Genomic DNA, 13,280 nt, shown 5'->3' on the forward strand with positions numbered 1-13,280 from the left:
CTAGTCCAACCCCTCTGATTAAAGTGGTGTTGATTAAAGTTAACTTCCCAGGATTGTGTCCAGTTAGGCTTTGAATAGCTCCAGGGGTGGAGACTCTGCAGCCTCCCTGGGCAAACCTAGTCCAGTGTTCAACCACCTTCACAGGACAAAAGCACTTTTAATGTTTAAGTGGAATTTCTTGTATTTCACTTTTTGTGGGGCTTATTGCCTCTTGTCATGTCAGTGGGCACCACTGAGAAGAATCTGGCTCCCTCATCTTTATTCCCCCATCAGTCATTTATACACATTGATAAGATCCCTCTGAGCCTTCTCTTCTCCAGGCTAAATGATCCCAGCTATCTCAGCCTTTCCCTGAAAAGTGTTCCAGTCCCTTAAGCATCTTTGTGACCATTTGCTGAGCTCAGGCCAGTAAGTCCATGGCTGCTTTGTACTGGGGAGCCCAGAACAGGACTCAGCACCCAGATGTAGTCTCACCAGGGTTGAGCAAAGGATCACCTCACTTGACCTGCTGGCAATGCTTTTCCTAAGCAGCCCAAGGAGCTGTTGGCTTTCTTGGCATCAAGGACACATTGAGAGACACATGAATTTATTGTCTCAGGTTTGCTTGTTGGTTTTTTTCCTTTGTTTTGTTTTTCCGCAAAGCTGCTTCCCAGCTGGTCAGTCTCTAGCCTGTACTCTAGATGCAGGACTTGGATTTCCCCTTGAAGTTCATGAGATTATTAATGAGTCACTTTTCTAGTCTTTTGAGGTCCCTGTGAACAGTAGCACAACCATCTGGTGTGTCAACCATTCCTCCTAGTTTTGTAACATCTGCAAAGCTGTTGAGGGTGTGCGCTCTCCCCTCATCCAGGTTATTAATGAAAACATATTGGCCCTGGGGGTATATCAAAGATTATTGCCTCCAGCTGGGCTTCATGCTGCTGATCCCAACCCGTGAAGATTAACAGTTTAGCCAGTTTCCAGTCCACCTCACTGTATGCTTACCTAGTCAGTACTTCATCATTTTGTCACTGAGTATGTTGCAGTGTTGAAAGCCTTGCTGAAGTTGACGTAGACAACATCCACTGCTCTCCCCTCATTCATCAAGCCAGTTATCTCATAGTAGAAGGCTGTAAAGTTCCTCAGGCATGATTTATCCATCATAAACCCATGCATCTCTACTCCCAATCTTCCTGTCCTTAATGTATTTTGAAAAGGCTTCCAGGATTATTTGTTCTGTTGCCCTCTGTTACCTTCCTCCAGTACTTTCTTTGAGGTGAGGCTGACCGGCCTGTTGTTCTTTTCGTTCTCCTTGAAGATAGGAATGACATTTGCTTTCTTCTAGTCCTCAGGAACCTTTCCTGATCACTATATAATGATAACCTTTCAAAGATAATTCTGAGTGGCCTCCCCATAACGTTGGCCAGCTCTCTCAGCACCTTCTTGCATCTCATCAGGATCCCGTGGACTGGTGCCTGTCTGATCTGTTTAAATGTCCCCTAATTTAATGCTCCTCAGCTGAGGGGAAGGTTTCCTTGCTCCAGACTTCCCCAAATGACCTCAAGGACCTGGGAATTCTGAAGGCAAGTGTTACCAGTAAAGACTGAGGCAAAGAAGGCATTGAGTCCCTCAGCCTTCTCCATGTCGTTTGTCACCAGGTCCTCTGTCCCACTCAGCGGCAAGCTTAATCTTTCCCTACTCCTGCTTTTGCTGGCGATCCACCTGTGGAAACCTTTCTTGTCCTTAATGCTCCTCGTTAGATTCAACTGCAGATAGGCTTTGGCATTCCTAATACCATCCTCCGTATTTTTTGGGGGGTAACCTGATACTGTTTCCACATCTTGTACACTTCCTTTTTATCTTTGAATTTAGTCAGAAGCTCCTGATTCATCCACACAGGCCACCTTCCACACTTGCTAGATTTCCTGCTTTTCGGGGTGGACCTTTCTTTGGTTGGGAGGTGATTCTTGAACATCAGCCAGCTCTCTGGGACCCTCTTCTGGTCAGGATTATATCAAGCAGGCCAAAGGCTGTTCTCCTGATGTCCTGGGTTGTCGTTCAGCTTTTTGCCTTGTTCCTTCACCTCAGAATTCTGAACTCCACCATGTCGTGGTCACTGCAGCCAAGGCTGCCACTTACCTTCACATTCCTGACCAGTTCTTCCTTTTTTGTAAGAATTGGGTCCAGTGGAGCATGTGCGCTCTTTGGGTCCTTAATTACCTGTGTTAGGAGGTGGTCACTGATGCACTTTCAGAAATCGCATGGATTGCTTGTGTCTTACTGTGTTGTCCCTCCAGTAGATGCTGGGGTGGCTAAAGTTCCTGATGAGGACCAGGGTCAGTGAACATGATACTTCTTCCAGTTGTCTGAAGAGGGCCTCATTATCTTCCCAATCAGTCGGTCTGTAGCAGACATCCACCACAACATCATCCATGCTGGTCTGCCCTCTACTCCTGACCTGTAAGGGCTCATCATCTATCAACCATCCTGGCTGATCATCCATCCCAAGGCAGAACGCCATGTGTTCCCACTGAAGTGGCAACTCACTCTCCTTGCTGCCTTGGCCTGTGCTTCCCAAAGAGCCTGCGTCCATCCCTTGCAGCATTTCAGTTGTGCATGCTATCTTGCTATGTCTCTGTGATCCCAATGAGATCATAGCCCTGTAACTGCATGCAGATCTCGACTTCTTCCTGTTCCCACATGTTCCTCATGCTGCATGTGTTAGTGTGCAGGCACTTCAGAGAGGCACCTGCCTATACGGACTTCCCAGAAGGGGTATGAGAGCTTTCCCTATAATGCTGCTGTCCTGTAGGTACTTCTGAGTTCATGTACATATGCTTGGGGTGACCCCACTTCAGCCCTGTTTTAGAGAATCATGGACTTTAATTTAATGTATCTTTGCCTTCTTGCTCTCTTTCTGTTTTCCTCCCTGTTCCTTTCTCTTATTTCTTAGCTGGAAAGATGTCAATAACCATCTAAAGGCTGTGAGGCAGGAGGGTGGGGAAAAATGTCATCCCTTGTGATAGGTCCTTACCTTAAAGTTTGTTCCACGCTGAAATCTTTGTATTTAGGCTTGAAATAACGTTTTTTTTTTTTCCCCCGAAGCATTTTCTGATTTTAATAGCAACTATATCTACTCATCCCCAGTGTAAGTATTCAAAACCTCATTAAGTCCCAAATAAAGTAAGTTTTCACAAGCTGGTATTTGAAGACTGATGTACCATTTGATAGAAGCTATTTATATTGCATCCTTGTTATCGAGCAGGTTAGTAGACTGTCTTTACAGGGACTGTTTGCAGAGATCTTGATTTCTTTCAGAGGTTTAAATGCTTGACCAACAGAAATATGGTAGGAATAAAAGAATTTCTACTGGGCTTGATTTTTAAGGCTGTGTGTGCTGGCAGCACTGACTGAACTTACCTTCTTGTTTGTGTGCCATAAAGGTCCTAGAGAGCCAAGACAAAACCAATACATTTCTGGAAAGGGACCAGGAACTTCTTAGGACAGAGTTCTGGCAGGAAAGATAAGCTTGGGAAAAGTCAGCATGAGAACATTGTTCTGTTACTTGCTCTCACTTTTTTTTTTAAAAAATGAAACTTTTTTTGCATGTTCTCACATATGACATTAATGTGTCATCAAATGTCTCTGAACTGGAAATATTCAATGATGTTTTGAGCATTAGTGGTGTTAAAAGGCAGGTGGCAATATTATATTGTTTTCTGAGTGATTTTGTGAAGCAGCGAGACTTGTTTTTAAGTAATATATAACTTCTGTTCTAACGTCTGTTATAACTTCTGTTCTATAATTACAACATGCAATGAGATTATATTTTGAAGAATTGTGAAATAGTGGAAACTTGTTATCCAGTTAGAGGCAAACTTTCAAATGAGTTAATATTTCCCCCATTCCTCTTATTTGCAGGAGACAGCTGCAATCACTGGATGCATTATAGTGATGCCACTAAAACCAGAAGCGGATGGGCCAAAGAATTATTAAATGAATTCAAAAGCAATGTTGAATTGCTTAAGCAGGCTGTGAAGGACCAGGTCGTAGATTCTCCTCCCAAATCGCCACCTGCTGTATCTCCTCAGAACCTACAAACAGGTACTTTGTATCGCTAATGCTCTAATACCATGAAATGTTAAAAATATTCTGAAAAAGCCTGTTCTTTTCAATGATTCCATCACTATTCTTTCCTACAGGCAAGGAACAGATACCGAAAGGAACATCTAGGGCTTCCTCTGTATCTTCCCAACAACCAAAGGGCAAACTGATGTCTAGTCCTATTGTGGTTAGACTTGCAGATTTCAATATATATCAGGTACATTTCCTCAAGTTAGTAAAATTGGGGCTACTTTGCCCTTGACTGTTCCATAACTGTGGTTTTTAAGGGACAATTTCGAAGCCCACTGAAATTAATAGAAGTCTTTTCATTACACTTTTATGAGCCTGCTTCTGCTTTGTTAAAATTGGTGGATGTTTTCTTATTGACTTTATATTGGATCCAAAACGTAATTGTGATAGGGTATCATCTAAGTTCTACTGTTCCCCAAATCCTGACATTTGAATTTCATCTTTTCATTGTACTATGTTAGCTACCAAATATTTTAATATGGTTTTGTATGTCATGCTTTTCTTGTTATCTTTTTCAAAGCACTTTTTTAAAAATGTTCAATTAAGAGTTTTAAAAATTTTTCTCAGCCCCTCCCTCCCCCAGTGATATTTTGAGTAGACACTTTAATCTTTCTCTTCTTCTCCCTTGTCCTCCCCGTCCCCCAGTTTGTTTGAGTGAGTAGTTTTAGTTGCTGCTTGTGGTCCAGATGCAGTCTTTGGTGCAGGTAGGAGGGAACTGGAACAGAGTAGTATATCTCTAAGGCAGAGTGATAGTGTTATAGGAGGATCTACTCTAAATTTTAGGTCCTAACAAAAATGCTTAGTGTGTGCCCTTAGTCACTGTGACTTCTACTTGCTCTTGTTCCAATTTTCAATGCTTTTTTGTCGTATCACCTCTGGTAGAGTAGGAGGTTGCAGCTTGCTGTCAGGAGCCTTCGTCTGGGTTTAAAGTGGGTTTGTAATACCGTTTTGTACTGTTGGTGTTTTCATTTGCCTTCTAATCTTCAGATGCTTGTCTCCTCCTCCCTACACAAATACATTTTCAGTTTTTTAACTTGTCATTGTTTCTATACATTTTACAAAAAGCTATTTTTCTAAATAGATACGTTATTACTTGAATTTTTGTGTGTCTTAATACAAAGATGTTTGCAGCTTGAAAACAGCTACATAGAGTGAAAGCAGGCTTATAAAGGTTATATACTTGTTATTTCCAGTGAAATTAATACAAGTAAATGTCTTCAGTATCAGTAAATTGGCTAATTTCAAACTAGCAGTCTGACCTGTGAAGTGTTGGATAAAAGAGCTTTGTTTTGACAACGTCCTTTTTAAACTAGGATATGTTCCAAGAAATTTAAGGTTCAATATATATCAAAAGGTGACCTCTTTCTTGTTTCATAATTTACATTGGAAGGAAACAGAAATGGAGGATTACTGTTCTGTAGTGTCTTGATTCTGCTGTGAAGTAGACCTACGGGCATAGCCAAGCATACATTTCTCTGCCAGGTGCGTGCTGAACACCTTGCTTAGCAGTATACAGTTGAGAGCTGGCCCACGTACTGGAATCGGTCCTTATGACAGTACAAGGACTTCCTAACACTTGTGTAATAAATTTATCTAGCCTGTGTGTCCCTTATCTAGATATGGGATCTTGGGCAGACGGTATACAAATATACCAAGTCCTAGCATAGTTGCTTATACAGGAGCTGTAGTGTTTGCAATGAAGATATCGGGCCATTCTAGGCTTTTACCGAACACCTTTGAAAGTGACCTGCTGCCTCCTACCTCACATGAAGGACAGGGGTCTGGTATCACAGGTTTTTTGTGAAACTATTCTATGCAGATTGCTTCTACTACAAGGCAACTAGGTTTTTTTCATTGTCAGCACGTTGTGTAGTTGGGGATCTACATCTGAGAGCAGTGAATGTTACCCTACTAGGGGCAGTGCCTTGCAATTACAAATGCTTAATGATTCATAAAAATGTAATGTACTAATGAAATTAATCTTTTATCTTCTACAGGTTTCAACAGCAGACCAGTGTCGTTCTTCCCCTAAAGCTCTGATCTCTTGCAATAAAAAGTCACTTTATCTTCCACCAGAAATGCCAGCTATTCATATTGAATTCACTGAATATTACTACCCAGATGGAAAGGACTTTCCAAGTAAGACTTTTTTTTTTTGTACCGAACCATAAATTTTATGTGTTACTTTCACCTTATGAAGCTTAATACTGATTCCAGGTTGACAACTGGAAAGAGGTAATGGCTTTCTGAAATGGAAAGAACACAACACTGCTCCATTTCCACAGTGCTTGCTCCTGGCAAACTCTGATAAATACTGTGGGTTTTTTTATAAATGTGGTTTTTAAGTCTGAAAACACTCAACAGCATTTTTACTGACACAGAAATTGTTCATTCTTTTAACATATGTATTGTTTCTGCAGTTTCACTGGCTACATAAAACAACTCAGTGGCTACTAAAAGAACTCAAACTATTGCAGTAGCGTCTAAGATGCAGTGAAGATTTGCTGGAGTTACTTTAATAAGTTATGGGGCTGGCCCTGTTTTATACACAGAAATGTCAGTGGATTTCTTGTGGGTGGGACTTGAGGACAGCAAATCTCCTTGGTCCTGCCCTTCCCCTGTAATGAGGACATTCTACCCCTCTCATCAGACTTCATTCTATTCTAGTATTAGCTTTTCTATTCAAAAGTTCAGTTACTTGTTTGGAGTGAGAGAAAGAAGCATCGCTTTAGGTATCCTCTAACAATGTGTTCTTCCTTGGGACCAAAGGAGTGGGTTTCCATTCTTTCTCTGATGTAAAATACTGGTGAAAATGGAGGTTTGCACTTTTTTTTTTAACCAACCAAACAAAAACCCCCTAAACATTTTACTTATTCTCACGATTTTGTTTTGTTTTCTCTTTTAGTTCCATGTCCAAATTTGTATGGCCAGCTGAATGCTTTACAGTTCACCCTGGATGAGAGAAGTATTCTTTGGCTAAATCAGTTTGTGTTGGATTTGAAGCAGAGTCTTATTCAGTTCATGGCCATGTACAAGTTAAATGACAATTCAAAATCAGACGAACATGTTGATGTAAGAGTTGATGGACTAATGTTAAAGGTACGCAGTCATTGAGGAGGGGTTTTGTGGCTCCTTGGAAGAAACGATGTTTGTCTCTTATTTTGAAAAGCTGTTAGCAAAGCAGCTTGAGGAATAAATGGACATATAAAGGAACAAACAACCCACGCGATAAGCAACACTGCTCTGGAAAACTGTGCAGAATATGATGGTTTGAAGACAGACATCTGTTTTCCGTACTACTTCATGTATGTCCTAGGGGTATTGAAGACCTGAATGGGAGTATTAAATTATTTGACTGTGTTTGGTGAAGCTGACATGGCAGAAGAAAAAAATTGAGTGCTGAAGTAAAAATAACTAGCAAAAAATTAATAGTTGCACTCTATATCGTGCAAGGGCCTTCCCTTGTTCTTTTGCTTGTAGTATATCAAAACTCTTTCGTCTTGTTAGTGAATGCCTGGGGTAAAGAAAGCAGTTCATCTGAAGGTCTATTTCCAAATATCTCCAAAACCCATTCTCACCGTTTTCTGTTTCACACTGGCCCTTGGCTGTAGTTCAGGTACACAAGTTCTCTATAGGTTTATTCCAGAGGAGTGACGCTTGTTAATGCAGCTGAACATCAGAGTTTTGCTTACCTTGTGTTCTCCTTCTTTGGAGGAGAAGGATTATTGAGCAGACAATTCCACCCCCACCATTTTCATCAGGCATTGGCTTCCAAGGTTCAGAGGTGAACAAAACAATGTGTCTTTTCAATGGTGCCCACAGGAGTCCTAAAAAGTCAGTGTATGGAGAGATGGTTATCTTCCTAAAGCTGTTGGTGCATATTTAATGGAACTTTAAAAGGACATGTTTTGTACTGAATGAAAACAATTGAGAGCTAACAACCAGGCAGCTACAAATATGGGCTGATTTAATATTGAATTGCTATAAGTGGGTAACCCACTAATCTAAGAGAAGATAAAAGTATTCTTAAATCCCTCAAACCTTGATTCATATTAATGATTTCATCACTGTATTAACGGCATTATTTTTATTCTAGCAAATGAATATTTTATTATTGGTGTGCTTGATGTTTACATATCATATAGTTAGTTATTATGTAGTTACATATTTGGTTATTTTGTTCTGAGTCCTTTCGTTTACATGAAGAAGCTTCATCACTCCTATCTTTTAAGTGTCTTTAAGATTACTTTTTTACTCTGATCTTTCTAGATCCAGCATGAAGATGTTGTGACAGAAGGTAGTCTGTCTGATACTAGCAAAACTAGCATGGGCAAGGTCCATGTTAACAACATCAGATAAAGGATTTGGCATAAAATATATATTTCCTTTAAAACTTGCACTAAAGATATCCTAGTTAAATTCAATCCAGTAGACTGAACTACTTTGTTTTTTAGAAGTTGGAGTATATTTTTATTTCTGTGAAGGAAAATTGTTTATGTTTACCAGATAATGGTCATAAAAACCTATTCAGTATGCTGCAATGTTAAGAATATTAGCTGTGTTAGAACATTTGATTTTTTCCTTGTGTCTTAACATGGAAATAAAATACTGTAGTACTCAGTGTAGTGATAAACCCTATTTGACAAATCAGATTAGAAAACAGAAAACTATAATTTGGAGTTCAAAGTTTAAATATTTGGAACAATTGAAGAAGCTTTCTGGCAAGCTGTTTCTGAGTTGAAGAAATGAGACACTTCAGCCTAACATAGCTGACTGAAACATAAATCCTTCAGATAAGAAACGCCGGTGACCCTTATGTTTTTGTACAAGCATCAGGTTTAGATGCCACAGCATCCTTCTTAAAAATGAGAGGAAACACAAATGATAATCTGTGAGCCTGACTTATCCTTGTTCTGTGTTAGTGTACTTGAATTCTCATAAAATCATAATTATATTCCTTTATTTTAGCTGTCATGGCTATTATGTTGTTTGTTTAATTGTATACCTTCTTAATCCACATATTTCTAACTAGACAAAATATATTTCTGTCTTGTAGTTCATCATCCCATCTGAAAACAAACCTGAAATTCATAAAGATCAACCTCGTGCACTTTCCATTCAAAGTTCAGAGATGATTGCTACAAATACAAGATACTCGCCAAACTGCAGACACTCTGATCTAGAAGCTTTGTTTCAGAACTTCAAAGACTGTGAATTTTTCAGTAGAACTTTCACCACTTTTCCTAAATCCCAGAAGAATTTTAATCTTTTGCATCCAATCTTCCAGAGACATGCTCATGAACAAGATACTAAAATGCATGATGTTTATAAAGGTTATATCATCCCAAAACTGAATAAATATGCATTGAAGACTTCTGCAGCTACTGATGTTTGGGCCTTGCATTTTTCCCAGTTTTGGATAGATTATGAAGGAACGAAAAGTGGGAAAGGCCGACCAATAAGCTTTGTGGACTCGTTCCCACTTTCACTTTGGATTTGCCAGCCAGTAAGATTTGCAAAGTCACAAAAAGAGCTTTTATCACATAATAAGACAGCTTTAAACATTCCAAAAAGTGAATCTATTGATCTTGCTAATAGACTGCAGCGTAAAAAACTTTTAAAGGAGTATTACAGCAGTGAGACGGAGCCCTTGACCAATGGCATTCAAATGTCAGACACTTCAGGAGTGCTTTCGGAAGGCTCTTCCTCTGATGCAGATGTACATGTTCTTGTCCACGTTCAAAAACATGTAAGCGTGCAGGTCAATCATTACCAGTATCTTTTTTTGCTGTTTCTCCATGAATCCCTTGTATTGCTCCTGGAAAACTTAAGGAATGATGTAGAAGCAGTGACAGGAAAACCGGCAAAGCAAACAGATGTCTGCATTGGGATCCTACTGAAAAGTGCAGAACTAGCCTTACTACTCCATCCAGTGACTCAGGGAAACCCTTGTAAGTCTCCAGCTGCGGAAGAAGGAAGCCCCATGGCATCAACACTCTCCCCTTTGGGAAATGGGGAAGCTCTTACTTCGGAGAGTAAATTAGTTGGCAATAAGATAGTGCAAGCTGGTATTACTAATTTTGATTATGTAAATGACTGCAAGCCTCTGAATGCTGAAGTTAATAAAGGAGTTTTAATAGATCCTCTTTTGTTTAAATCAGACAGTAATATGGATTTTCAGAAAGGAGCGTCATTTTCAGATGATGCATCAGATAAAGGTTTGGGAGATACGAGTGAAGGAGGAAGCAGTGGACTTTTTAGTAGAAGTGATTCAGAGGAGGTCTGTGGACCTCTGAGTGAGAAAAGTAGCTTGCATCCTAGGGACTCAGTGTCCATTTTAAATAAGAGGGAAGATTCTACTGAATTTTTCATTGATAAAGAGGATGACAAAAACATACTTTCAGTTAAGTTAAATGAACAGGAAGACGCAACTGAAGGCTGCCCTAACCAAGTCACTGACTTGGAAACAGAAACTGCCTTAGAATCTGAAGAGCTTGAAATGAACAAAGTGACTTCAGTTAGAACGGTTGCACCCCAGTCTTCATCAAGGTATAGCAGACTTAATACTAAATCTGTTTTCCTACTACTTGAAAATATTTATCAATCTTGTTGGCCACATACTTTTAGTAATGGTCAGCGGAAGTGAACATCTAGTAGATGAAAATTTCAGAAGTATAGAAGGTTATAAGAGATGCAGTATCCCACATGAAAGCTAAAATGAGCTGTTAATTGATTTAACCTATTTACTTCAGTTTTAAATGTTATAAAATATGTATTGAGAAAAATATTGACACAAATATCTACAGGAATGCTTATCTCTTTCTTGTCAAGGGATGATTGCATAATCAGATTTTTTTTCTTTTATATCTCACCTGGTTTAGATAATTTTTTAATGTAATATCTATGTAATTCCTTTCATTTGAAATAATAATTTGCTAATCTCTTTATGTTTAAAAAGTGCAAAGCCTAAGGAACGCTGCCCATCCAACCTCCCTGCATTCTCTGTTTCTTACAAGAATATGAAGAGAAGTCCGTCGCAGGTCTCTCTGGATACTATTTCTATTGACAGTATGATGCTAGAGGATCATTTGATAGAGAGTGATGGAAGTGACAGCCAAAGCTTTCTGGAGAAAGGTAAGCAGGTGGAACAAAATATTTTTAAGCAATACGTGAAAATGTTGTTAGCTACTAAAATAATACTGAAAAGGATGTGGTGCAGCAAATCCTAGATACTTTACAGCACTATTTCTGTTAGTTTCTGCAGTCAGTGATATCAGGTACATTCACAGCACATCATTTCAAGGGAAAGCAATAAGGTGTGCTACTTAAGCAGCGCTACTTAATTAAACACTACTTAATTTTCCTCTCTTGAGGAGAGTAAAAGCACTGCAGTGCTGTGTAACTCTGATTTAAGTGGAACTGTTCCTTGCTTTTCTTAAAAGCTGTTGCTTTGGCTGTAAGTGTTTATAGGTTTGTACCCTGAATCAGTGTTAGCCTGAAGTGGTAAAGAAGCTTTGATTTTAAAACTAGATGAAGAAGAAATGGATTTTCACTAATACTCACCATGCTAATTACCAGGCAGATAGATTTGGTTGTCTCCTTGCAGCTTGTTCTGTATGGAGCAGTTCCTAGATATTGACTGTCTAACAGCAGGTATTTGTCCAATTTTTGCTCATCTGTGCGTGAGCATTTGCTTCTGATCTGCCAGAGGAGTTCAGGCATACGGTAATTTTGTCTATGTAGCGTGTAGTATTGTGGACTTACGCAAACGTAATGATGTAGTAGCTGTCTGGCAAAACTGATTAAATAATTTTCTGATGTCGGGAAATACGATAAGAAGACTTTATTGGTGCCTCTTTTCTGATAAAGTCTACTTTGAATAAAGAATGACATCTTTTTCTGTAGGATTTCTTTTCAGTCTGGACCAATAATGAGAAGAATGCTTCACTTGCAAACCTGTTATATATTTGGATTGTAGGAGTATTCTTGCATTTGCTTATGTGGGAGTATACCATAAAATACATTTTCCATTTTAAATAACCTTTATATGATTTTTTATTATTATTTTTGCTTGTTAACCAAAATTTAACTGTGAGTTAAGTCTGCATGCTTTCTAGTTGTCAAGGAAACTCTACCATGATCACTCTAACGAAAAAATATATAGCTTCTTTCTCTAAACATAAAACAGCAAACATTTGCTCTGATGGCACTGTGCAGTCTTAGATACATGGCTTGAAATCTTCAACCTTTTTTTCTGCTGGATCAGTTTTATATTTGGAAGACTTAAAAACAATTTTTTAAATAATGCATGTAGAGTGCCATTTTGGTTTTGTCACTATAGCTTGCCTTACTTGCATAGCATCTAGAACTTTGAACTCTCTGTAAGAGAAATGGATTTGGCAGTTCAATCATAAATATTTGCTTAATAAGCCATTCAACTCATCTAAGAAATGAGTTAATGCATTCATACCATAACAGACACTGACATTATTCTTAATTTAGGAGTGATTGAGGTTATGCTATGCTAACTTTGCGTTTTTTCTGATGTATATGTGGAAGGTATTACAGCCACAAACTATCAAAGCCCATCAGAAAATGCCCATGAAGGAGGCACAGTGATTGAAAATTGTGATGGGTCATCTCCAGATGCCATGAGCGCTGCTTCAGAGAATGCCCATGAGACTAGTGAAGAAATGGTAATACTATTGAATTGCATTAGAATACATGCTTCAGTAAATTAAACCTTAAAATAGAGCTAAAATAAATGCTTTTAGAGCTGATTTTTTCAAGTAGTTTGGGGAGCTTTTGTTAATGCATTAGGTAAGCCTATAGATTTAGTGGACTTGTATGAAGTACAAATGAAGATTATAATCCAAGTTACACTGAGCATCCTCTGTCTTTATCTCCTTTCTAGCCATTGTTGATAAATGACAATAGTCACTTAAGCAGAAATATTTTCTGACATTTTTTAGTACATAGCAATATTTTGTAATATCATGTTCTTTTATGCTCTGTTGAATATGATATTTAAAATGAGCTTTTTAACATCATCAGGTATAGATAAAAGAAAGCACTGTAACTCTGACATGTCTTATATGGAGATGTTGTGCTTATATTTGCAGATAACTACAGAATGCTACCGATGCTGAGGAAACAACTGCCCTACT

At 38.8% G+C, this 13,280-nt stretch overlaps 1 protein-coding gene across 2 annotated transcripts in view; it reads left to right on the plus strand.

The window, feature by feature from the left end:
• BLTP3B (bridge-like lipid transfer protein family member 3B) overlaps nucleotides 1-13,280 on the plus strand; it is a 59,383-nt gene that overhangs the window by 30,865 nt on the left and 15,238 nt on the right. For both annotated transcript variants that reach the window (XM_075080240.1, XM_075080245.1), the window contains 7 exons: nucleotides 3,901-4,083; nucleotides 4,182-4,300; nucleotides 6,111-6,252; nucleotides 7,019-7,212; nucleotides 9,170-10,662; nucleotides 11,072-11,247; nucleotides 12,673-12,809. In XM_075080240.1, coding sequence (XP_074936341.1) covers nucleotides 3,901-4,083; nucleotides 4,182-4,300; nucleotides 6,111-6,252; nucleotides 7,019-7,212; nucleotides 9,170-10,662; nucleotides 11,072-11,247; nucleotides 12,673-12,809 — 2,444 coding nt within the window. The remainder of the gene's footprint in view (nucleotides 1-3,900; nucleotides 4,084-4,181; nucleotides 4,301-6,110; nucleotides 6,253-7,018; nucleotides 7,213-9,169; nucleotides 10,663-11,071; nucleotides 11,248-12,672; nucleotides 12,810-13,280) is intronic.

Source organism: Phalacrocorax aristotelis, chromosome 1 (assembly GCF_949628215.1).
Source record: "Phalacrocorax aristotelis chromosome 1, bGulAri2.1, whole genome shotgun sequence".
Lineage (NCBI taxonomy): Eukaryota > Metazoa > Chordata > Aves > Suliformes > Phalacrocoracidae > Phalacrocorax > Phalacrocorax aristotelis.